Raw genomic sequence first — 27,830 nt, forward strand, 5'->3', positions numbered from 1 at the left:
CCAGACATACACACGTACAATATACATTTAATATAAGATTTGAAAATATCATGACATCATATATAATATACATACAATTATACACAGTAACATAATCACTTACATGGTACACAATACAATAATAATCTGATCAGAGATGGTATGATTCATTAAAATATACATTTACATAAACAGGTGTATACATCATTATAAACAAGATGATTATCATCCAAGGCAAAAATAACCCCTCTTTTTTATTGTTTTAGTTCAATTAGCACCTATTTTTGATTTTTGAAGGCTGATTGGAGCTAAACATATGTTGAAGCATGCTTAAGCACAGATTCAGCCATGCTTGGAAAAATTCAGGTAGAGGTACAGATTTGTTTTTAACACATGTCTGGCACAAAATGTCAGGTACACCTAAAAATCATTAAAACCAGGCCTGGATTTAGCCTCTATCAGCTTTTAACATTATACAGCCCTAAAAAGATTATGAAAATTATACACAATTGCCAAACACATTTTTTTTTTTTTTTTTTTTTTTGAGAACAATAATTAATTTCTACAGGACCAAATTAAATAAGCACACTTCTTTTAAACAAGAAGGATGCACAAAAATTATAAGAAAAATCTCAGTGGTTAAGCATCAAAAATGTTGGTACCCGGTAACAAAATCAATTAAATATTTGGAAGAACTTTTAGTTATTATGCATAGGTTACTGACTTATAAAATATCTAAGAAATTCTTATTACTAAAGAAAAGTATGATTTCTTAAATTACAAATGATAATTACGGATAAAACCAGCATTTAAAACAATTGGCACAAGACTCTTACCTTCCAAAAAATACAACCCTTTCATCCATTTTTTTTTTTTTGGATATTATCTTTTTATGAATTTTTTTTTTTTTTTTAGTATTTTTACATTTTTTATTCTTCTTGTTACAAAAAAATATAGACAAAAAATAAATGTTACATAGACATATATGGTAGAGATTGATATAGTACATCTTTCCTGTGATGGCAGTTTCACAACCAAATACATAGTTACAAAAAGTACAAAAAAATAAAATAAGTTACCACATAATAGAACACAAATAAATAAATAAATATCAACTAAAAGGAGATCAAATTGCTGTGTGTCTAGAAATACAGGGTCAAGACTAGAGTGGCTTAAATTCTACATCAAGCCTAGAGTGGTTTATATTCTGCACCAAGCCTAGAGTGGTTTAAATTCTGCACCAAGACTAGAGTGGTTTAAATTCTGCACCAAGACTAGAGTGGTTTAAATTCTGCACCAAGACTGGAGTGGTTTAATTCATAGACTAGGTCAAGAGTGGTTTAAATTATACATCGAGACTAGAATTAACCATACTAATAAAACCAATTCAATTGATGATGTAATATAAATTACCCCATTAGTTTCCTAGCATTTTGTAGTAGACAAATTAAGTACACATTCAATAATGGACGGATTAATATTTAATTGTGATATAATTATCTACACCAAAGATCTGCATCTTAAGAGGCCAGATAATTTCAGTTTGTCAAGAAAAAGAGCATGAGATGGGGTTTTAAATCGACCCAACACAGTATTATTATGTCTTTAAAACGTGTCTTTAAAATGTGAGAAAACCCACAATGTAAATCAGATGACCCCTACCCCTTATATCACATACAAGTCTGGGATGGCAACCATGACAAATGACTCAATAAGAGATTATGATCTAAAAAGTGCACGCTAGATCACTTACCCCCCCCCCCCATTACCCCCCCCTGTTTTTTTTCATGCCAAACTGTATAAAGAAAGACGACAGCTAGACACACAGCACCATACATTTAAATGACAGATGTACAACAAAACACAACCATTATCATAATGACAAGACATAATATTTAATAGAAAATAAAGAATTTGACTAAAACTATAGTTTTTGACTAGATCTATAAACCGGGTATCTTTCTTTTTTTTTTGCATTTTGTCAAGTTGAACGATTTTATCAGCATCATTTGGTAAAATATTCGTAACTTAACAAGAAATTATAAATTGAGCAAAATAATACTAAGATGGAAGTGAAAGATTCTTTCCGAGTGTCAAACACTGTTTAAGATCAAATTAACAACTATTCCATTATTCGAGCTAAACCACCCACAATTGTATTTATGTTAATATTGCGTTCCAGTGTCAGACGCCATCTCCAAGACCATTCGAAAACAAACCGCCACTTTTGAGAATCGCACTGAAGCTGCTTTGATCAGAAATTACCACAAAATCAAAGGAAATTTTAACTAGCAAAAATCTTCAGACATTAGCAAATAACTACAATGTTTGAGAATACAAAGCAGTCATGTACATCCATAGCTGTTTTTAGCTCACTTTATAAGTAGCACAAAATAAGAGCAATTCTTGTCTACGATATTACCCTTGGTGGAAGTGGACGTAAAACTCCAGGAACAAACCAACGAAAACAATTCTGTGTGTAATGGTCGACCTACTATATACAAAGTATAAAACTGTTATTGACATTCAAACGGTGTCAGTGTTATTATTATCATATTACTAGACAAATTTCCCTTTGATATCGTCATGATAGTTCCTAAGAAAACAGAACATAAAATACAAAATATTTCTCTTGGCCTGATAGTGAATCTCTCTTTTGGATGATCTTAGTCACGAATACACCTTAGGACTCAGATTTCAAATATTCATTGAAATAGTATAATTTGAATTTACATCTTCCCTATTCTTGTTCTTTACAAAAAATAACCTATATTTTAGGTACACGAGACTGAAGTGAATACTGAAAGCCACTGACTTTACAAAGAAAACTTAAAGTTATAACATGACAATAGTATAATTATATATTAATTTTTTTCTACTTTTACTTTACACACTACAGTATACATATTATAATATTTATATATAAATTTTACAACAAGTAATAATAATAACGTTTTTCTCCAATAATACATATTTTTTGCTATATGATAAACAAGAAATCAACAAGGTACCCAACAACCTCCAAAACCCAGCCATAATACTATAACCTCTACACAGTTCCATTTTTCACTAAGTCACAAATAACTAAGATAATATCTCTTGTGGATCTAGATTTTACTCATATCAACAGAAATGGAGATTTAAGGCCTCTCAACAAGGTTATTTTTAAGACTAACCAGATAAAATTTTATTTTAATAATTCACTTCCCCATTTGGGGAGTAGAAGGAGAAAACCATGGGTTTGAAAGGCGACCCTCCTGCTGCCTGTCACGTACAAGCCACTTGACTCATTGACAGGCCTTATGATTTGCAGTGTATAGTATATGTGTTAGAGCACTTGGTCCCCGCCCATTTCCCCCGATATCAACAATAACAACCGTGTTCATTTCCCCGAAAAACAATTGTTAACAATTATTGAATTTCTTTAAAATAACAGAAATGTTTTTATTTTCTATTTGAAATTTCTATTACCTTACAGCTATTTGAGAAGTAGGAAAGATGGTGCTGTGTAGAGACTGATAAAGTATGTGTAAGCATTGCCCTTGACACTTTCAGTGCCATGGTCTGAATACCAAAATCTGAATGAGAAAGACTGTTCCTGTGCATTTGAAACCTTGTCGTGTGACCCCCTGCAGAAAGCAGCACTGAGAACGCTGTTCATCAAGGGAATAATGCCAATGTTTTAACAGCTTAGACAGAGATATTTCAAAATTTGCAATCGGACTGTGGCACTGAAAGGGTTAACAGTATTTTAGTGAACAGTCATCTTATAACAATTGTTTTTTATTCGGAGGACAACATTGATGTTATTCTGAAGCCTTAGTTATCAATTTTTAATGTGTATATATTACTCTCACGTTCAAAGGTTAAAAAATTAATATCTCCCTATATAACATTTATAAACTATTCAATAATAACTGTTTCCAAAGCCTCACAATTTTAAAATTGTTAAATTCTTAGTTTACTTTGTCAAAGAGTTTTATTTATTCCCAGAACTGTAATTATTTTCAGACCGTTTTAAGACACTTGAGGGGTATTATAAAGACACTTGAGGTTTATTGTAAAGACACTTGAGGTTTATTATAAAGACACTTGAGGTTTATTATAAAGACACTTGAGGTTTATTAAAGGTAATTTCAGTTAAAATATTTATTGCTATGTTTTCAGCATTGTAAAACAAAAATGACCAAAATGTCCACCTTTGTAAAAAAAAAAAAAAAAAAAAAATATTAATAAAAATATTTTGATGTATAATTAACGATAACTTTAGTAAATGTAAAAAATTTGTGACCTACTTTTAAATTACAAACTCGCTCAATTTAACTTGCCAACATCAATTTATGACAAATATTTCTGATAGAACTGATTTTTTTAAACAATACCAATTTATCTGCCAAAAACATTTGGGGATTCACTGTACTTGACAAATCAAATATACTGACTACAGACTCATAAAATATTGTTCAAAATATTAGTGCTGGTTACAATGGAACTGTATGATAAGAGTGTGGGAACTCATTACAATCCCAACAAAAAAACTGCAAGCAGGTGCTTAATGGAGTGGGCTGTTATTACACTGAACAAGTACTTAGTTTCAATTTCATTTTTAAGAATACCAGTAATTTTCTATTTTATTCAGAAGTCACTTTTGATCAAATGATTGGACAAAATATTCTTTCATACATTTATGTATCTGTTAGTTTCACGTTAAAAAAAGAAATTAACTAAAAACGATGTCAAAAAATCTCTTGTGAATATTATTTGAAGAAACGCTCTTGAATTAAGCCATTATTTAAAGTTTAATGAATTTAATACAATGCAAAAAGTTTGATATAAAACAAAAACAAAGAATGTCCACAAATTAACACCACAATACACAAAAAAAAAAAAAAAACACAAGATAACAAAATTTTGTATTGGAGCACATAATTCAGGGACACATTAATAAATCTCGATTTTCTTGGGATTCCCATTTTTTCCCCATTGCCAATTATTTCAGTATTTATCGCATGTTAAATCATTGTCAATTCGCTGTGTTATTTTAGGGATGGTAAGCCAACACTTTTTGTATCATTTACATACTTTTTGTATATTGCCTCCAAAAATCATACTAATTAATGCCACAATTTATTTCAACCTTTTTGTACATGCAAAAGTAAAAAACTTTTTCTTTGACACCTTGGCACAGAAAAGATTGTGTGATCTTTTTGAAATTTAACATTGTTTATTTAGCACATATTCTATATTTAGGGCAAGATATTCTCTAAAATAGGCATATCATTATTTCCGATCTTATATGTGTGGAAATGGTTAGTAACATATTTTGTCAAACAATGAGGTATTCGTAATAATCACATAAAAGTTAAACTTGTGACAATATCTAAAGCACTACTGAATAATTATAATGACAAAATAAGCTTTTTAACAAAATAGAGCAGCACTCTGAGATAAATAAATACAAAAAACTTTTGGCATTATTTATTCCAATTTCAAAGAAATTTGGAATTTACAACAATTTTCACCTGGTTACATAATCTTAAAACAGTTTCAGAATCAAAAATGGTTTTATCTTTTCACATTCAATTACGATATGCTTCATGATAACGTTGAATAAAGAGAAGTCTCTATATCTGAGATTTTTTAACATTATTGAACATATTATCCAATTTTGTGTTAATTTTTTCCAAGACTATATATTTTAGAGAAAAATTTGAATTAACGTTTTTCTTTTATTTCTACACAAAAAAAAAAAAAGATAAATAAAAAAGTGTGTATATTTTCATACCTTTGTTTTGGTGCTGTTATCGACAGACCACAAACACCGAAATCAACCATACAACTGCTAGGTGCCAGTTTGAATAAAACACAAACTTAATTACGATTGTCTTAATCCAATGGAAAACAAAATAATAATATATTTGTGCATAGAAATAAATCAAGAAAACAAAATATCTCTGTGAGGAATAGTCTAAAGACTCAAATGTTTGATTTTGGCTGGTCGTTGGCCAGCACAGAGTTCGTGACTTTCTGGACTTTCAACAGGCCACCCTAAATTGCCATATTGGGCAGTAGGCCCATACTGATTTGCAGGATTGGCGCCAGTCACCATAATTCTTTGAACTTTGTTGCCATGTTTGACGAGAATGGTAGGACTAGGGTATGTTCTCCTGGTTAGGGTTACAGTGGTTGGTTTAGGTTGGACACTAGCAACAGTGGTGGTTGACTTCGAAATGTTGGAAGGTGTTTGCATTGATAACACAGGAGTTACAGAGGGCTGCTCGGTGTTAGCATCTGAAACATGCATGCGATTGACCCATTGTTGTTCCACTGGGACGACTGATCCCTGAAAAAAGGTGCATTGTTCAAATTCAGAAACAACTCAACATTAACAATACAGAAACAGTGTGGTGAGGTTAAGTTTTAATTTGACAGGACCAATAACAAGGCCAATTACCGATCTTATCTTGGGAGGCCACTACCAATCTTCAAAGGGAGCCCTGTTACTTCGAATTATTCACAGCAATGCTTTTTGATCGTGTGACATTTTGTTTTTTTGGTATAATTTCCTCAAATAATTAATTTTTAAAAACATAACGATCATGTTTTATACAATTTCATGTTTCAAAATCACATTCTCCTGATGTATTTTCAAAAAAAAAATCAAAAAAATCAGAATGTGATAACTGATTAAATTTCAGTTGAAGTTTTGAAATTTCTGTCTATCTGTGATATTACCATAAAATCAATTTTAAATATTTTCAACAAAAAGATCAATTTCTTTCACAAATGTTTTTTTCTAAAGAGTACAGGACTCAATATATTTAATTTGCTTATTCTTAAACAATTGTTGGATATTTTATCTGTAATTTTGGTCTAACCATAAAACAAACCCTCACCATATAAAACAAAAAATAGATGACCAAAAGCCAATTTTATGTCATAGTAAAATGGATTCCAATAAATTTTTCAAAAACATTTTTTTGAATTATCATTGAATCGCGTGGTAAATATATGAATTTGGAATCAATTAGGAATATTTAATATCGTAAATAATAAAAGACCGTGAAGTAAAAATCTACATCATAAAATTATTTCATGTATACCAGCGCTAAAAAATAGTAGACATAAATTTAGGAATAGATTGGCTTTTAGCGTTAAGTCAACAAGGCATGCATTTCAACAAGACAATACTTCATATTAGTCAACGGATTTTAAACAAAAGAAAAAAATAATACACAAACATAATTTGAATGATTCCTCTCCCCATAAATACTCCTTAATCGATTAAAGGGCATGTGGAAACTCAATAATTTGTTGTTTATTGGAAATTCAATTGGGTCATTCTGGGAACTTTTTAAATGATTTTTTTTAAGATTAAAACAGTCTGTTCATGCTTAGGTTGAAATCATTAAGTTGCCATCAAAAATATTATTAAAATGTCACAGGGAAAAGGAAAACTAGAAACCATGGACATTCTAGTAAAAAAAGTTCAGTGCCCTTAACACTCAATAGAAGACATAGATTGAATCATGTAGTGTAACTACTTGCTCATGTAATTACTGCCGCTAAAACATATACAGAGGAGGATGAGTTTCCACAGCTTCATTGCAAAATTTTGAGCTTGATTGAAGGGAACTATTTGGGGATATCATAGGGATGATTTGCAATGTTTTTAAATACATAATGCGTATTTACAACAAATCATAACTAGGACGATAAAAAAAAAAAAAAAAAAGTTCATCGACTTCGGATAGTGTGTTGTATTTGAACGCAAGGTGGAGGACAAGATTTTAATGGTATACATTTAATACATAGCAATTAATATAATGATCAATTTTCTACTTTCATTTTGCACATACATACCATGGAAGTACATACATGTATATAAAAACCGTACTTTAGCCATTTTAAATTTGTCAACTGTGTCAAGTGTAATGACTCATAAAATGTTAATAAATCTGAATATTTTTTAATTAAAACTATTTGACAGTCTATAATGATTTATTTCTTTTCAAACAGGTTTAAAACTGGATAAATAGATTTGATTTTAAATATTAGAATTAAAACTGAACTTAGGCAAGTAGACTTTTAACAGCCTGGGTAAATTTTGGCAGTAATATTGTTAGGTAAGAATATGTATTTGACAAGCCATCCTTTGTTTTAAATCTCGAAACTTTTCTCGAGCTGTAGTAACGATTTTGACTGGGTCACTAATATAACTTTTTCTTTTCAACAATAAATTTTACATGTATTATTTTAAAAGTTTGTATAATAATTTTCATTTGGGACAAACTATCTGAGAACGCTTGTATAACTTAAATTCCAATGTATTCTTCTTAACAACTTTATAAACAAGTATATGTCATCGTACACTCAAATTTTAAAAATACAAATATACACATTTCAATCGATAATATTATAATATATATATATTACTCAGGAGTACACATAAACAATGGAATAAAGATTCTTTAGACTTGTACATTATAATAAAAATAGTTTAAGATGACAGGACAGCAAGCAATCGTATATAGATCGTGCATCCCTAACCCCCTCGCCCACAATAAACCATGAGACTATGAGAGACAATAAGTGATTATAGATCACCTCCAAAACTCTCTCAAAAAACAAAACAACGTAAGCAATGTGCTTATAGATCGCTCCCCCCACCAAGAAATCACAGGAGTAAAGATGACCACATCTCTAATCCTGCCCCTTCCCCAGGCATAAATCACACTGCTCCCAACCCTAAATTAAAAGGTGACAACGTATCCCACCACATCTCCCACCAGAAAAAAAAATAAATAAAAAAAATAAAGACATGACCATAGAGGACACATCTATCCCCCCCCCCCCACCACCTCACAAAAGATCATATCATATACACTGTTAGAACAATATCAGAGGAAAGAAAAGTGTTCTTAAATCACCCCATACACCCCCTTGAGAAAACACTAGACATATTTTAGATGCTCAATTCAACATTCTGGAATCATAATTCTCTTGATCCCTCGACAGGTGTGGACTGAATAAACACAATGTCACGATTCTGCTCATACTACATTTGTGGATTAGGAGAGCTTTCCCTCGTTTTGCAATTCCCTCAATTTGGAACATTCCAGACTGATAATCGAGCACCCGATAATACATCCCCGATAAATGAGATCCATTTAGAAGGAAAACATGACAAAAAGACAATTTTCTTATTTTTTTGTTTTGTTTTTGAGAGGGTGTCATTTTTCTAATTATTTAAGTTATATTTACGTTTATGACACATGAAAGATGAATTTACAAAAATGAACATGGATGAAGATTAAAGCTTTTATGTAGATATATAAAACAACTTTTTTTTTCTAGATTTTTTTTCTCTTTACAAATTTTCATGGGTTTTTTTAAAATCTTTGATGACAAATACTGCTTTTATCTTTTCATAGTAATTCACAGGATAAACCCATAAATTACGAGGACGACTTATTTGTAACAATTTGTATATTACAAAATTTCTTTTAAATTTTTTTTTTACACTATAGTGCATAATGTCCGGGAATTACCTCGACTGCTGTAGCTTCTTGTAAAGCTGTGTCAAGGTCTGTTGGTTGCATCCCTGTAGGTGGAGGTTGAGCGTACATTAGTTCAGGGGTTGTTGTGTGCATGGCGTACACATACCCTGGGTTCCCACCAAAGGAAGCTGGTTGACTGGGACTCTGAAATTACACAGAGTGGAATGACTCAAAGTCTCAATAACACAATATACATCATTCAATTGGAGACAAAATGGTAATTTTTTTATTTCCAGTGTTGTGTGGAATTTAAGACATGAGAATATTGCCCAGACAGTGGCTTTTCCACATAATTTTTTTTGATTTCTTTTTACTGTCAAGTTTTTTTTTTTACATTCAATTTGTACACATATGATCCTTTTGTTACAAAACGATTTTATAATATTTTGAACTGACAATCGTGCTTCACCATAAACTCTGAATTTTATACACTTAAAAAAAATCTACTCTACCAAAACAACTTCATTTCAGAATTCTCTCGACAATACCAGGAGAAAAATGGGGTTTAACATGCATTTGACACAAATTAGGTCATTTCAAAACTAACACATGATTAGATGGTATTTCCATAAATTGCTTAAAGTGTGCGTATTAAACCTTTTGGCCACTTCAACAATCACGATCATGGCTGAAAACAGAGCAAGTATGAAAAACTAACCTGTGGGCCCCAACGCCACTGTGGAGATGCCGTCCATTGTGGAGTAGGCTGAAATAAGATAAAAATATTTAACCAGCTGGCCTTATATGGTCTTTTTCAATCTTCCATTAGTGTCAGCAGAACAAAATAAAAATCTAATGTTCATCATAATAAGATGTCATTGGTTTTAATACCTACCGCTTGATATGGCGACTGATGATAAGCAGCATTTTGATAGGCGGCTGCTGATTGATAGGCTGCTGCAGATTGGTAAGCAGCAGCTGACTGGTAACTTGGTGTCATGTATATAGTAGGCGTTTGTGGTACCATAACCGCAGCAGCTGCTGAGTAAGGATTACTCGTATAGGTTGGCTAAAATAATTGAAACATACATATTAATCATTTGATACACAAGGCAGAGTATACTTACTCTTTTAAGAACACATGATACCACTTTTCATTCGTTCACGCAGCAAATAGATTTTACTGTACCATGAACAAGCAACGAGCCGCATTCTCTTTAGATTGTGCTGTGGTAAAATAAGTCCTGATAATCATGACTAGAAAAGAATGCCTCCCAATGTTTTTACTACAGCTAGAACTCGTACACATTTTCTCACTAGCAGTGATGTGCATTCATTCACCAACTGTCGACTAATGCCGATGGGAGCTATATGGTTTTTTTCTAGTCACGATTGTCAGGGCTTATTTCTAGATAATAAGATTGACATAGTAGAGGTATAGAGTTTATCAAGCCAATCACTACAAGTTTATAACAGGACAAAATACATTAAGTTTTAATGATCACTTTTGGATAACTCAAAAAAGTTATGTCATTTCTTTAACCTCTGATGCTTAATTTGTGAACTTAAAGATGTCTTAAACATACTATATGCAAGAGCTAAATCTGCCTATTGCAAGTCTTTATTTAGGCGTCAGATGTTATAGAAATTATTAATTAGACCTTTATTTACACGACAAGCTCAAAATCCACTCTGTAGACCCACGGATGGCTTGGATACAGTTTGGATTTAAACATTCGTCAATTTAAAATTAATTCAATAAATAATAAATGGCGGACCAAGCTAATGTTTACCATTAGTCGCTGATGTCACTACCGGAATCTGATGATGAAAGGCCTGCCAAGCAAGGCTACCATAGCCATTGAGCATGTTACTTGATAGTCGAGAATATGTATGTGGAGTTATCGTCTGTCAATCAAACAATCACCAATTCTCAAAGGCGGTGCAGACACAATATTGATGCCTATTTCTAGTCCAAACTTCCAACAGTGACAATTCCGTTCAGAACCAAGTAATTTGACTGGAATTTTCAACATTTTCTTTTTTTATCATCTATATCTATTTTTGAATTATTATAGGAAGAATGGACAACTCTTTATAAAACTCTTAACTAATGTATCTTTAATCTGGTACAAACTGTGGGATTTGGTGATATATTCGGACCAGAAATATATTTAAATTAATTAATCAAAAGTTTTTATCAAATCTCTCGAAAAACAATTTAATCCCAAGAAAACTAGATAATGGGAGAATCCATTTTTAGCTTGTGTTTATTGTCGTTAGTTTCTGTCCATTTACCATAAAATACTATGCCAAGTTCTTATTCTGCCATTTAATTGCAGTGTGTACTGGATGTTTAAGTCTCTAAAAGTTTGCCTTACTGTCAGTCTAGTAGGTAATTAGGGACACCCTTACAATTCAGGGAATCTGGTATAAGATGAGTGTCTCTACTTTCAATTTATACCAAATATGCCATACTAGTGTTGGAAGGAAAGAGACTTGGCTTAATCCACACTAATATTGATTATTTAAGATTTAAATGAAGATTTAAAAAAAAAAAAAACCCCCAAAAAAACCCAGGTAGATAATCTCTCGGATTGCATTCAATCGGATTAAATTTTTCAATTGATCATGTCTTTGTAAATACTAAACAGAGCTAAACCATATTCAGATTGATACTTCTTTTACAGATTATCTTTCACGGTATTGTAATTTGTAAAGGGATTAATGGATCTTTAAAGTTTACATTTTAATAAATACAAGCCGGGTTGAGTTTCTTTTTTAATTATACTTCAAAGTTCTCAAATAAGACGTGGTATGAGGTGTTTTATAAACTGTAAGCATATCATCCTGCCTTGTGCACATTGTTAATACTTATATATATAGCTGACTGGAGGGACTGTGAACGTTTGAACCAGCACTTGAGAAGCCGAAGACGATTCGTAAAATATGAACAGAATAGAACAACAGAAACAAGACAGATGACAAGCTCTTATCTCACAAGCTCAAAGCTAATGTCCATTTATTCTTTCACTTTCAGGGGGTTGCAGTAACGCACCAGCTTGTCGACTAGAATATTTCAGCTTTGGCACAAAAAGCTGAGGTCTTTTCCAGTACACATTGTCATGCATGTACATAAAAGAACCAACACAAGTTGGCATTCCAACTGAATTTTACCATTTTGATCAAAGCATCATGTTGTCCAGATATAAAATCCAGTATCATTTAATTGCCTTGGACAACAGTCTTAAGCTTGTAAGGGGGGGGGGGGGAAACAGGGGTATCATTTTTTTTTTAAAAAAAACGTTTATTTTCGTGTCTAGCTCGAAGCAAGTAACTGGTGATGAACTGTCTGACGATATAATTTAACTCTCAATATTAAATCTACATGTCTAGCCTACTGATAAATAAAAGTCAAAAATCTAAAACCAACTTCAAAATAACATCTATAGAGTGCTCACAAACCCAATAAAATTTCACAAAAATTTGGTGCTAAACAATGTTAGTAATATAACCCAGATTATGTAGATATAATAAATATTAGAATGCACACAAAACTTATATATATTTGGTAAAACTATATTTTCTATTTATAAAGCTTGAATAGCTATCACAGTCTCTGTCAGGTGATTCACAACAAATCAAATCACTGCACTTGCTTTTAAATATTAGACAATATAATGGCAATGAACATTTTCCTTTAGCTTGGCAAGATTAAGCGAATTTGAAAATTTCTCCTTTGCGGTACGGCAACTCGAAAACTTAATAGGGTGTCTCACCTGGGGCTGGGTTAAGGGGTAGCCCCCTTCCGCGGCATGATATATAGCCATTCCATTTTGGTATGTGTAGGGAACTCCATTAGCAAACATGACAGTCCCTGCTTGTATATTAGAATCTGAAAATATGGTACAACAAGACAACCCTACAATAACATCAAGACAGAAAAAATCAAAAACGCAAGAAAACTGAAAACAAAGTGAGGAGGGTTAAACAAATCAATAATGAACAATACTGTGTTGATAAGCAGGCCTCATTTTATTCCAATACATCTGAAAATCTAAACTGTTGTAAAGTGTATGTCAACGTTTCTTGGATTCAAAATAGGAGGACATTAGTTAAAATTGTTGATATACATGTAGATGACTAGATGTTGTTCTCTTTGCTTAACATCTTATAACCTTACCACTCACAATCTTCCAACATTCCCCCTTACTGTCTTCCCAGAAACTTTTCTCATCTTTCCCCTTACCATCTTCTGCCCCCCCTCCCCCATCTTCTCATCTTTCCCCTTACCATCTTCTGCCCCCCCCCCTATCTTCTAACCTTTGCACTTAAGCGGGGGACAAACTAGCAAAATTAATAGGTGCCAAATTGCAGCTCAACTCCTTCAGTCAAATGAGTGGACACACCAAGCGAAATTCTCTGCACGATTCACCAGTCGATTGCAACATTTTTCACGTTAACACTGCCGCGACCATGTCTTCAAACAATCATGTGACTTCTCAACATCAGTCATGATTAGCTAATGAATTCTAAAGATAGGTTGCCAGGCAACGAAACATATGCCAAAAACAGCTAAATAGTCTGGGCAGTCAACAAGAGTTGACTAATATTTTTACTTTTTTTGGTATTGAAACATTTATAATACACTAAAATCTGATTAAGAATAACAACTCATTAAGTTATTATCAGAAAATCATTAGAATTTGTTTGGTTTTTATAAGTTCTGCCCCATGCTAACGTTTAGTATACGAAACATTTAATACCATGGATTTTGCTGTTCAAGTTATCAAAATCCATTGAAAATACTTGTTTGTCTCAAGATCTTAAACTCTTTGTATCAATCTAAAGTCAATCGGATGATAACTTTAGCCTCTAGAGCATCACAAAGATTTTTCCAAGTGATCAAGGGCCATAACTTTGGCAGTAATTATCAATAGGCTTCTTAGTCTCATGACCTTAAACACTGTGTATAAATTTAAAGTCAATTGGATATTAACTTTAGCCTCAAGGGCCATAATTCTGGCAGTAATTATCGAAAATCGCTGAAAATCAACATGATTCGTCGCCTCATGACCTTAAACACTGTGTATAAATTAAAAGTCAATCGGATATTAACTTTAGCCTCAAGGGCCATAAATCTGGCAGTAATTATCGGAAATCGCTGAAAATTAATAGGCTTCTTCGTCTCATGACCTTAAACACTGTGTATAAATTTTAAAGTCAATCTGATATTAACTTCAGCCTCTAGACCGATGACATTATACGACCTCAGTTCAATGTGGGTGTATAAAATCGGGCGTATGCTTCGGCAAACCTGACATGCTAGGCGAATTTAGGCGCCGATTAATTTGGCCAAATCATTCGGCTAGTGTGTTCAGCGCTTTACAATCTTCTTTCCACCCCAACCTCCTGTCTTCTATCATTACCCCTTACTATCTTCTGATATCCCCCCCCCCCACCGTCTTCCGACATTCACCCTTACTATCTTCTGATATCCCCCCACCCCACCGTCTTCCAACATTCACCCTTACTATCTTCTGATATCCCCCCCCCCACCGTCTTCCGACATTCACCCTTACTATCTTCTGATATCCCCACCCTCCCCCGGCATTCACCCTTACTATCTTCTGATATCCCCACCCCCCACCATCTTCCGACATTCACCCTTACCATCTTCTGACCTCAGAAACTTTTCTGACCTCCCAACATCCCACACATTCTTTTATAGTCCTCCTGACCTCCCACACACACACACTTCTGACCATCCATCGTTCACCTCTCCTGTCATTCCACCTTCTGACATCCCCCCCTCCCAGACATCCCCTCTTAAAATCTCTCGCCCTCATCCCCCCCCCTTACTGCCTTCTGACCTCCACACACTCTTCTGACCTTCCATCCTTCCCCTTACTTGTCCATTCTCGTTAAATAATGACCCAGTCATCTCGGACATACAGTTCTCTAAAAAGTATTTTTGTGAATAATATTAGTTAAAAAAAAAATTTTTTTTTAATTTTTTTTGAATTAGTTAGAATCAACAGTAAGGTTATACATATGTACTAAATAATCATGAGGCCTGTATCATGCAATAAAATTATAACGTCAACTGCTACACGGTTTAAAACTTTCGCGGCTCATTTTAAATGCACAAATCTTCGTAACGATGGTCTAATATAATTATAATATCAAGCGTCTTATTCATAAAAACCCTCATCAGGAATTCTTTAATGATATCCGTTACATAAAGAAGCAAATCATGTTGATTTGATTAGATTAAATGAGCAAATTCTAGCCAGATTCATACTTGGCTCTTGAATTTAAAGGGCTTTGATTTGATGGTCAATTTAATTCAACACATTGAGTTTTTTTTTTATATCTCTAAAGATACGAGCTATCGACAGATAAAACCAGGCATTTTATCAGATCTCACATGTACAAGAGGATTTTGAAATAGCTTAAGGTAATTGTGGTTGTAAGTCGTAGACCAATCTTATATTATTATTTTACTGTCATCCCAATAGGAAATTGCCGACAGCTAGGATGAGATGCTGGAAGTAATTCAATTGATTTGGACAAAAATTGTAAAATTACTTCCTTATGGACAATTTTATACATGTAATCACAGTTAATACAAATTTGACGACAAACTGGCTCCCCAAATCCTGACTTAGATATGAATAAGACGCCATGACTAAACTGCATAACAAACGACAAGCAAATTATTGACAGTAATAAATTTTGTAATGACTGTGTGCTATTTTCATGCTCAGAAAAATATGAGATTGGATTTTTTGCAAGATAGAACCCATTCAACAACACTGATCTACCTGTGAGGCCAAGTTATCATTTTATCCTTTTCATACAACATCTGAAAAATGGGGGGCAGTTACAATTAAAACTTTAATTCTGTCCTACAATATGTATTGGGCGGAGGGGGCAGTTACAATTATATTATGTACGGGGGAGGGTGGGGGCAGTTACAAATTAAAAGTCTAATTCTGACTTACAAAATATGTATGTGAAACTGCATGGGACTTTATATTTTGTGAACTGAGAATATGTAAACCAACATTCTGACCTCACAATAGTACGTACTTTCTGTAAGTTAGGGTAATGAGGAAATATGTATCGAAGAGTAATCCTTACATTTTGAATGCAATAAATAATGCGTAATGTGAAAATTAACCATTAATGTTTCAAGTAATGATGATGTAATAATGTATAATGAAAATTAATGAAGATGATATAAATAATGGGTAATAATGTGTGTGATTGAATATTATTCATAACAGTTTGAAGTAACGAAGATATCATAAATAATGGATAATGTGTAATGGTATTGAAAAGTAATTCCATTACATTCTAAATATCATATAGTGCTCAACTGCATTCAAAAGTGGCTTTCTGTGCAAGTCTTACGCCATTTTAGTGGAGCCATTGTTTATTTAAGATTATAGATCTTTTCAATTCAAATCCACCCTTTACAGTGGGAGTACTTACAAATGTATATATAGTGAATATGGTTTATCCATTTCCCACAAAAAGGACTGGCAATGAATCAGAGTGTTTTCCACAAAATTTGTGTTTGGACAGTGTGTGTAGGTACATGTAGTCACTGACAGTGTGTGTAGGTACATGTAGTCATTGACAGTGTGTGTAAGCATGTAGTCACTGACGTCTGACATTATGTACATGTAGTTATTTAGAAATAGAGAATTTGTATTTAATTTTGAAATTGAAGACCGACAACAATCTAGATGTAGATGAAACAAATATTGTAACAATAAAATAATCCTACTTACCATAATTTCTGGTTAATACCTGAAATACACAACCATCATTCAATTTATTTTAATCAAAACCCAAGATCAACAGCATTTTACAAGAGCACATTAATTCTATTTGATCCAGATATATATATCCACAATGGTGTCCAAATATTGTGCCAAGTATAACTGTTGCTCATAAATGCATAAAAACTTAAAATTTGGAGTGATATGTGTTTGTACATGCTAAACAATTGATTAGATAGAACATTCTATTGCATTAACCACCTCTTGCAAATATATTTCTGAAATAAGTTACTCAGGGTATTTTTTTCCTACCTTTTAAAAAGTGACCATCAACCATTGTCCAAAAATTGTATGTGTTTGAATTATATTTTGGAATGCCATGGTAACAACTGAAATATTGCTTAATTTTCCTTTTTTTTTTGGTATGCAGACATCTGTGTAAACCTACTCAACCTATTGTTTTGAAATTATGTATTATATTATGAATGCCAGTGAGTGCAAAAAAAAAAAATTCTGTAAGGAATCATCAACAACCAAAAATGAACATTTTTATAACATCGATTACCACAGTAAATATATTTTAATATTTTCAAAAAATGCAATTTCTACATTTGGACACAATTTCTACATTTGGACACAATTTCTACACTACATTTGGACACAATTTCTACATTTGGACACAATTTCTACATTTGGACACAATTTCTAGACACAATTTCTACATTTGGACACAATTTCTACATTTGGACACAATTTCTACATTTGGACACAATTTCTACATTTGGACACAATTTCTACATTTGGACACAATTTCATAAAGATCCGCTACACTAAAATCAGAAATATTATTGTTTTAACAGAAAGATAAATGCTGGCAAATTTGTGTATTCTAGTTCTCTTCCATACAATCAGATGATCTTTTAAAATATCCTTTACTGTTTGAAAAAGGAAACGAAATGGAATTTAACGTCCTCCTTTTTTCTGCACGGACTGAGCTAATGAAAAGGTCCTATTTCCGAGCCTTGTGTTGGTCGAGAAAGTTTACCAGGCTTTTCCGGCGTGCTTTCCTCTTGTCAGAGGTACAAGACAAAGGGCCTAACAAGGGACAACATATAGTCATTTGGATAGGACGAAAAACCGAGGTCCCATTTACACATGGGCATGTACATAAGAGATCCCTTGGCAGTTGGAATCTGATAGAAGAGAAAGCAGTAGTGCCGCTGCCGAGCCAAATTGTCCCTCAAAGCACACTGTATGGCATATGCTCTCTTTCATTAGCCCAGGAGGAGCAGAACAGTAGGATGTAAAACCCCATTTCATTTCGCTTCCAGATACGCATTATGAGCAATATTGGAAATAGCAATTGCAAGGTGAAAACTAGATCCATTAGGGCTTGGTTTCCCTGGTATTACCAAACTAATATTGTTGAAGACAGGACCAACTTGTTTTAATCAAATATTATAATTTGGTTGAACTTAAATACTTACTTGTTTACGAACAGCTGGACCAATGTTTAATTTACGATCTCGAAACACTAAATTATCTGCCTGAAATATACAATAAACACATCGGTTTGACGTTCACTCAACACAAACTAGGTAATTTCAAGATTAACATGGATCGATTATAATTCAATAAATCGCTTGCGCGTAGGGGTCTTTAGAAGTAGAAGGAAACTCATTTTTAACCGGAGAAAACCACAAGGTTGGACAGACGAGCCTACTCCCTGCACCCTGGCACATACTAGCAGTGAATCGAAACCAAGAAACTTGGATTGGACAGACCTTAGGATTTAATATATGCTCAAGACCATTTGGACAGGTAACAACGTCACTTACACCACACAACTCTGCAAAAACAGTTTCAAATTGAGAATCTGAAAATTACGCCAATGAACTATGCCACAAAGGTTTGAATATTTTAATCAGACATGATTTTAGCTGTTGGGAAAAAAAAGCTGAAAAAAAATCTCGGGGAGGGGGGCATGTCCAGGGGCAACACCAGTGTGTTATGGGGGCCAAAGGCGATTTTAAAGTGGGGTTCTGATAATGAATTTTAAAATTCTTGTATTTGTCTAATAATTTACTACAAATTTTGGCTTAACTTATATTTAATTTATTTCTCTTCCATTTACAGAATACTTACTAACAAAAAAAATAATGTTTGAACTACGGATCCGATCTTTTGATTGTCCCTGTATATTTCTATACAAGAATGTGTTGCTCTAAACTTCCCCATCCCCATCCCTCCGACCGTAATTAATATTAATAATTCACGACTCTTCGGACATTGACTTTACGAATAGAACGTCTCACAAGCTCGCCTTCCACCTTCCGTTCCAACCATTTCCACGTCTATACATTTTAAAGTCCTTTGTTTGTCTAATACTTGTAGTTTGGTGTCTGTCAACGTCTCGATCTACGACCTTAGCCATAGCGCGAAAGAACTGACGACGATTACATAATCATATAGATATGGTACGATAGAGAAACTCTATGTTACTTGTACGCAAAGACAGGCGATCTCGTTCAATCTCGCGCGAGTCTACGATACCGTACTGTTAATGTTTACATCGCTGATGTCCGGTTATCAGATTTTAAAGTTATGGAGTTAACAAGTTAGAAATTCGTCAGGAAAAAATTAATGATTTTTTTTATATTACGCTTTTGAAACAAGGTGCTTGAATTAAAACGGAACAATATCGTAACAGCGTTGTCAAAAATCGGAACCGACCGCAAAATATCAGAACCAGAGGGGACTAAAGGCAGAAATCCGCTTTAAAGCGGGAAAAAATCATGTCTGTTTAATACAAGTGAAAGAACATTCTGACTAACCTCTTTTTTAATAATACGATCTGCATCTTCTTGACTTTCAAACGTAACAAAACCATATCTGAAATACATGTACAGACAAACATCAAGCAAGTCATTATATTTAAATGTGGGCTAGTATTAGAAAATAAGTTGGATTGTATACAAAAGTCATGTAGCTACAACTTTTCTGCAGTGTCGACTTTGATTCAAGTTACGACTTTGATTCAAGTCACAGATAAGAGAGAGAGAAATGGGGTTTAACATCCACTCGACACAAACTAGGTCATTTCGGGACTAACATGTTTTTAAAAAAAAAAAAAAAAAAAAAATTATTTCAATAATTCGCTTGGCGTAGGGGTCTTTAGCAGTGGGAGGAAACCGGAGAACGGGAGAAAACACACGAGGTTGGACAGGTGACCCTTATCCTTGTCAAGTACAACCATGGATTCGAAACCACGCCAGTTGACTCAATGACAGGCCTTATGATACAGCGTGCACGTGCTATGCTAACCATTCTAACATCGCACTCCAAATGGGCTATTGAAGACGGGTACCGGTATACACAATACAGTGTGCTATGAGGGTAATTTTGCCCTTACAGTGGCTTTACGGCCTACTCTTTAAACAAATTCTAACTGCCAAGGGATCTTTTATGTGCACACGAATGTGTACACAAAACCTCAGTTTTTTAGTTTTTTACCCCGTCCGAATGACTCGACAGTTGTCTTTGTCAAGCCATCTTCAACTTGCACAATATTATAGTTTGCAAGAGATTCCAATAACGCTAAATGACACATCAAAGACAAGAGCATGTCAAGAGTTACCTACCCTTTTGATACCCCGGCTCTATCTGCTATTATTTTTGTGTCTTTAACTGCACCATAAGCGGCAAAAAACTGTTTTAACTCTGCATCTGTTGTCTGTAAATATAAATTATAAAAATGACTAATAATAATATTACATGTACTAATCTACATCTACAGTATTCTATCCACATCCGACGTCGCTGTGAATCAATGGAAAAATGAATTACCAGAGCAAAATTTAATTGGGAATCTATAAAGTTGCGAATCATTTCTATCAGATAACAGACCTGATCGGGAGGCGCGAGTCATTACTCGAGCGAATGCTATACGCGCTTGAAATGTCATTTGCAACAGTAAGGCATTTAAAGCTATCTAAGACCATAATTATTTGATTTCCTTGTTTATTTGGTTCATTTGAACCATTTTTTTAATTCAATACATGTATCTACGATGAAATACAAGACAATACTCTGTTTCCTATGACGTATATTCTGAAAACCTTATCTTGGCTCACCAGGATACTTTTTTTATAAAGATGAATATGGAAAACCTGACTATGCTGTGAGTCTTCATTCTTCTCTCTATTGCTAAAGCGGTGGACACACTAGCCGATTCGGCAGAATCAATCGCCGTTGAAATTCGCCTAGTATGTCCACTCACCACTGTCATTTGGCCGAAGAATCAAACATGTTTGATATATTCAGCCGAATTATATTCGCCTAGTGTGTCTGCTTTGCCAAAGAATTCATCCAAATGTAGAATCCATTAGCCAATCACCACTCATATCGAGAAGTCACGTGATTATTTGAAGACATAGACGCCGCCATGTTTAATCATGTGACGTGAAGAGTGATGCAATCAACTGGTGAATCGGGCAAAACAATCGCCTAGTGAGTTCACCCATTTGGCTAATGTGTACACCTCTTTAGTCTGACCGTAATATTCATGATTTTCTAATTTAAACAACTTTTACAATGATCAAAACAATGCTTTATTTTTGACATATTATAGAAACGAATGAAATGAAATATTGGAGTTTAACATCCTACTGTTCTGCCCGACTGGGCTAATGAATACAGGCATACGCCATACAGTGTGCTATGAGGGAAATTATACCCGGATAGCAGCACTACGGCCTACTCTTATATTGAATTCCAACTGCCAAGGATCTTTTACGTGCATGCCAATGTGTACACTGGACCTCAGTTTTACATCCCATCCGAATGACTAGACAGCTGTCCTTGTAAATGCCTCTGTCCTGCATCACTGACAAGGGGGAACCATGCTGGAAAATCTGGATGAACTTTCTTAGCCAATGCAGGGATCGAACACCCGACCTCCAGGCTAGTCAGCCACCGTCTTATCTACTTAGCCACCATGACCCCTGACATATTATATGGAAGGGTATCGCTGCCAATATTAAGTGCTCTGCTACAATGCCTTTTCTATTGATTATATGTAAAAAGTACAAAGTCATAATACCGGTAATGATAATGTCAAAATACCTCTAAGGCAAGAGTTAAATGTAAAACGTCAAATGTTAAGTGTTAAATGACAAATGTTTTGTGGGAAAATGCTTTTTTTGACATGTCTACATTTTACATTTCTCTCATTACATTTTACATTTGCTCTCTGCCACACCCCATTTGTCCTTCACGCAAGGGGGGGGGGGGGCTGTGCAATGTCCAAATGCGAAATTTCAGGTATCATGTTACATATTAGTGAAAATCACATTCATTTCTGTTTGTAAATATGTAAATAGTTTTCTGGTACAATCGTATTTTCATAATTTAAATCCAATAAATATCACACTATTAAAGGGGTATTCAAGTAAAAATACTGGTCTAAATACGAAATTCCAGATACCATGTTAAGTATCACTGATTGCTCTTTTCCCACAAAACATTTGTCATTTAACACTTAACATTTGACGTTTTACATTTAACTCTTGTCTTAGAGGTATTTTGACTTTATCAATATCGGTATTAGGACTTTGTACATTGTACTTTTTACACATAATCAAAAGAAACGACATTGTCGCGGAGCATTTAATATTGGCAGCGATACCCTTCCATAATATTATACCATCCACAATACAATTCATGTTGTGTGAGATAAAAAAAAAACTTGCAAGCTATGCACAAAATATGGAATACAAAAAAAATTAATATTTTCCAATATGACAATAACTGCCAAAATACAATGTATAATGATAGTATTACCATCAGGGCTCGACACAGATTCGTGACCGATTTTTAACTATCCACGGCAATGTATGGTCGCCGATGATTAGTGCTGGGTATCGATAGTGATTTTTACTATCAATAATCGGCATTGAAATGTCCATTGATAATCGATAGTATCGCAACAAACATATTTTCACGGTAGTAATCAAGATTGGATTACATGTTTAAAAGTCAAAACCTCACGATGTCGAGATAGATGGTTTTTGTTCATCTTTAATTAATAGTTCATCTTTAATTAATAATAAACTGTCTCATATTACAGTATAGCAGCAATTGCTACGATGGCTGTCGTGAATTTTGAGCCCTGTTCATATGAAGATTCAAACTGTAAAGATTTCCAAAGCACTAATCAATGCCAGTTTTGAGACAGTTTGAAGTTTATCTACTGGTACATGTACTTACATTTGCTGCTATACCGCCAACAAATATTCTACTTGGAATGACTGTGCCAAATTTTGGTGCATTTGTTCCACTCAAGGGGGTAGTGCTGGGGGTAGCTGAAGGAGAAACATCTGTGGAGGACTGAAAAGTACAAAAATATAACATAAATTACTTAAGTTTTAAAACAGTAAGTAGAAACGTGTGGCATTCACAAAGAATAAAGCCAAATCAAATCATCTTTCATGTTCTCGCAGCCAGCATCAAGGGTTCATATTTATAGTTTATCATTATTATTATATAGTAACATCCACACATAATTCTACTTCAAATTGAAGCCGCAAGCATATATTTCCAGAAAAAAAGGGGCTATCTACATAAGTCGATTCTTCACGGCCTTGTGCCTTTAGTTAAATTTGTTAATTGTTTACTTATCTAGGGAGGGATTGATTTTAGGAGAGCGCAATTAACAGAGCGCGCAACAGTATACTAGTCAGGGCTTGCCACGAGACACGAGTATACTCGCACGCTACGCTCGCGTAAAACCAAATTTACGTGAGTGATTAAGTACTCGCGCAAATATAAAAAATAATTTAATCAGAAATAATTGAATATCGTAATATAAAAAGCCGTAAACAATTTGTATGCCTTCATATCGATGCACTATTGCGCACGCGGCGCGTCTTTCCAGTGCCAACTGTTGTTACTAAAAATACTTTGAGACGCGTACTGCCAGGTGTTTTTTAAGCGGATGTCCTTTGCCGTGTATGGATAATCAAACATTGAGCGGATGTTGTCGTTTCTATTAATAGCAATTCTTTCGATCCTGCATCTTTTCTGCAAATTGATGGGATTGAAATCGTTTTGCCTGTTCTTTTACCTTTCTAAGCTTTAACCGAATCCCCTCAGCACGCCAACGATGGCAAAGGGAAGCCCAGTTTCTCTTGCAACGTTCTTGTCATGGGAAGACGATTTACAGATAATATTACTGCCAAGGAAATAAAAGAGTATGCATTGTCATTGTGTGTGAAATAGCTTTATTCAACGTCCGCTTCCACCTAAGTGACAAGAGCATTGCCATTAGGCACATGAAATTTAAATGGCTACTCACGCACATAATTCTGCGTGAGTAAATACATGTACTCGCCTCACTCGCGCAAGTCTATATTTGCGTGAATAGTCATCTACTCGCCTCCAATTTGCTCGTGGCAAGCCCTGTACTAGTACCAGCAAAAATTTTTCGAACACAAAATACACTATCTATTGAATGAAAATCAAGTACCGGTACAAGTAACTGGAACTTAGCATTGTAAATGTAAACATTCATAGCATCAGTACCGTAGATTCACGCAAGACAGACATTTTGGTTAACTTCTTTTATTATTTATTGCTCAGCTTACGAATGTCATCTCGTCGAGCCTACCTGTCACGAAGCATGTTGACATTCTTTACTTTAGACTAACATTACAACAACACCACTGGAAACAAAGTACATGTATCCTTAGGCTTAATCAAATATATTGTCGTAACAGAAGCAATGAATTACTATGTGTTAATTGCTAGAACTAGTAGAAGTGAAAAGAAAATTTCATTGCAGACTTGTTATCGGGAAGTTCAATCCTTATAACCTAAACTTGATCATGACAGCGATTTTTTTAGCATCTGCTTTTTTCAAAAGTCAATCCATGCAGGCCGATATATGGTGAATGCATTGACACCCTAAAACAAATCTTTACACAAAATTTGATACATTACATGACATCATTTGTTAAGCAAAGTTTGATAATTACTGGGAAGGCAGTCCTTCTAATTCTGGTGCCTGACGTTTTAGTCCGACATTGGTATTGATTTGTATTTTTTTTGGTTTTTTTTATTTAATAATAATAATACATGAATACTAAACTCCCTACAGTGTTTCATTAGATTAGGTTAAACCTAATGACCTGATCCCACTCAAATAGTGAATACATGTTCTGCCGGACTAACCACTAATTTCTGTCCCAACCTATATGACTGGTCAATAACCAAAATCAAAGCCTAACAGCCAGTGTAATAATATCATTTAGGTCTTACCGTCTATGCAAATATTTTTCATTAAAATTATTAAAGCTTAATAGTAGCTAACCTATGAGTAAGCATACATTACTACAAGATTATTTTCCAGCGTGGTTCCCCCTTGACGGAGGGCCTGACAAGATTGAACAGCTGTCTAGTCATTCGGATGGGGTGAAAAACCGAGGTCCTGTGTACACATTGGCATGCACATAAAAGATCCCTTGACAGTTGAAATTCGATATAAGAGTAGGCCGTAGTGCTGCTGTCCGGGCAAAATTTCCCTCATCATAGTCATAGCACACTGTATGGCGTATGCCTGTCTTCATTAGCCCAGTTCGGAGCAGAACAGTAGGATGTTATACCCCATTTCATTTCATTTCACAAGATTATTTAGTTACCAATTTAATTTCCTCCACCCAGGACTGAAATCAAAACAAACAGGCCGCTACTAAACTAGTCTAATCTTGCACTTTATAATTTCATAACGAACTTTTGTTATATTTACACAGGTATTTAATAGACCTACATGTAGCCTACCTACAGCTTTAGTAGATCTGTGATCTAGGCCTAAAAAAACGTATTTAACTAGGCCTAGATCTACATACATTACATAGACCAGTTGGAAAATTTATGTGGGAACAATGTTTAGAAATATCCCTGTAGAAATAGATGTGTAAATAAATTTATGTTGAATCGATTTGAAATAGAATTGTAGGAAAATTTTTGATAGGCTACTCCACGTGCCATTTTGACAAGGAATGAAGGATTAAAAAACTGCGGCAACCCACAGAAAAGATTCAACAAATTCTTTGCTTTGATGACATTCAACACATCTTGGTTTCAAGAAAACTTTTTTCTACTTTCGGTAAAGAAAAACACAACAAATATTTACCTACTCATAACAAACTTATGTGAAATTGGATAGGAGCAAGCGCGTGCTGTACTAAATTTAGACATTGCATCGTGTAATTTGATACCAAAGACTGCTAATACCTCATTTGATCAACAGTCAACAGAATGGCCGATGAACTTTCTCGGATGTTGTGGCCCAAACTTTTTTTACAAGTGGACAGTGCTGTGTTAGAAATGATGAGAGAAATTTGCTTGAGATATAATCCACATATAAATACCTTGCCGTATTAGATAAGTAATTCCAACTTACCATGATTTAAACTGGAAAATCTTCAATAAGTTAACAAGAAAACAAACGTAACAAACCGATATGAATAGTGCCAGCAGCCGAAACTCTACGTGCGCACATCGAGGCTGAGACGGGCCAGTCTATTTAGGCGCGTGATTATGGGGGTGATCAATTACATCATCATAGATAGCAGAAGCAGTCTTTTAAAATAAAGATTGACTTTTGATCTTAAATTAATCAAATTAATACCTGATATACGATGATTTGCCAGGTAGAGTGTTTCTTAGCAATTATAACACAAAGGGATTCCAAATGTTTCATGAAAATATTACAGAAAATGACAGTTCCTTATCTTGGCACCCCTACCTTCATTTGATGTCTAATCATCTGTACCCGTCTGACCACATATTATTTCCCGCCACTGGGAAATCCCTCCGATAAATTAACAGGTGCATGGCACCGTTATACGCAACAAAGTATTACAATATTAAATACTATTTCTTCTAATATTCAGTTTTACATATCTAGCTGAACTTATACGGTCCGCCAGAAAGGCACTTGTGATCGAGTCTCACGAGCTAAGAATCATGACTTAGTACCCGGTAATCCACCCTGACTTGGGTGTACAAGTTATTAATCTTGAGGTTTTCGGGAACAATGTTTTACCGATATTAAAATAAAAAAAATAACTGGGATGTTAAACTAGAAATGAAATTTCCGCCACGAACGCTTTTCATGATTCATGGGCGTGGGTTTGGTTTCTTTCTTTTTTTGTTATAAATAGGGTATAGTTTTCAACATCAGATTAATTTGATGCGTGTGTCCAAACAATTAAACTAAGATGCTTAATTTGAAAAAGGCAAAATATAAGACTGGTTACGAGAGTTTTGAATTATAATTAGGCCTACATGACTGCCCTCTGTCGGGAAGATTTTACCTTACGCTGTTGGACAAAAAAAAAACGGTACCACTGAGGTTGTTTTCACTGCCGGAAATTAGACTTTCAACATTTTTACCAGCGAACCGTGTCGACAAATCAAAGAAACGTGACAGACGAATAGGCCTAGTTTCTATACGCCTACGTTTTCATGTGGACGTATTTTGTCGTCTTAGGCAGAG

The 27,830-nt window shown here is 34.2% G+C and overlaps 1 protein-coding gene across 2 annotated transcripts; it reads right to left on the minus strand.

The window, feature by feature from the left end:
* Positions 1 to 5,735: 5,735 nt before the first annotated feature.
* Positions 5,736 to 26,835, minus strand: LOC126831956 (protein boule-like). Of its 2 annotated transcripts, XM_050562621.2 has the most exons (11): positions 26,733 to 26,835; positions 23,540 to 23,659; positions 20,914 to 21,005; positions 20,107 to 20,164; positions 18,760 to 18,819; positions 17,282 to 17,300; positions 13,259 to 13,374; positions 10,375 to 10,548; positions 10,198 to 10,245; positions 9,531 to 9,683; positions 5,736 to 6,322 (listed from the first exon to the last, which is right to left on the minus strand). In XM_050562621.2, the coding sequence occupies exons 1-11, from the start codon at positions 26,733 to 26,735 to the stop codon at positions 5,948 to 5,950; spliced, it is 1,218 nt and encodes a 405-aa protein (XP_050418578.1). In that variant the 5' UTR covers positions 26,736 to 26,835; the 3' UTR covers positions 5,736 to 5,947. The 2 variants fall into 2 exon arrangements, with proteins under 2 accessions (XP_050418578.1, XP_055959301.1); XM_056103326.1 differs by lacking the exon at positions 5,736 to 6,322 and having other exon boundaries at positions 8,021 to 9,683.
* Positions 26,836 to 27,830: the final 995 nt, after the last annotated feature.

This window comes from Patella vulgata, chromosome 9 (assembly GCF_932274485.2).
Source record: "Patella vulgata chromosome 9, xgPatVulg1.2, whole genome shotgun sequence".
NCBI lineage: Eukaryota > Metazoa > Mollusca > Gastropoda > Patellidae > Patella > Patella vulgata.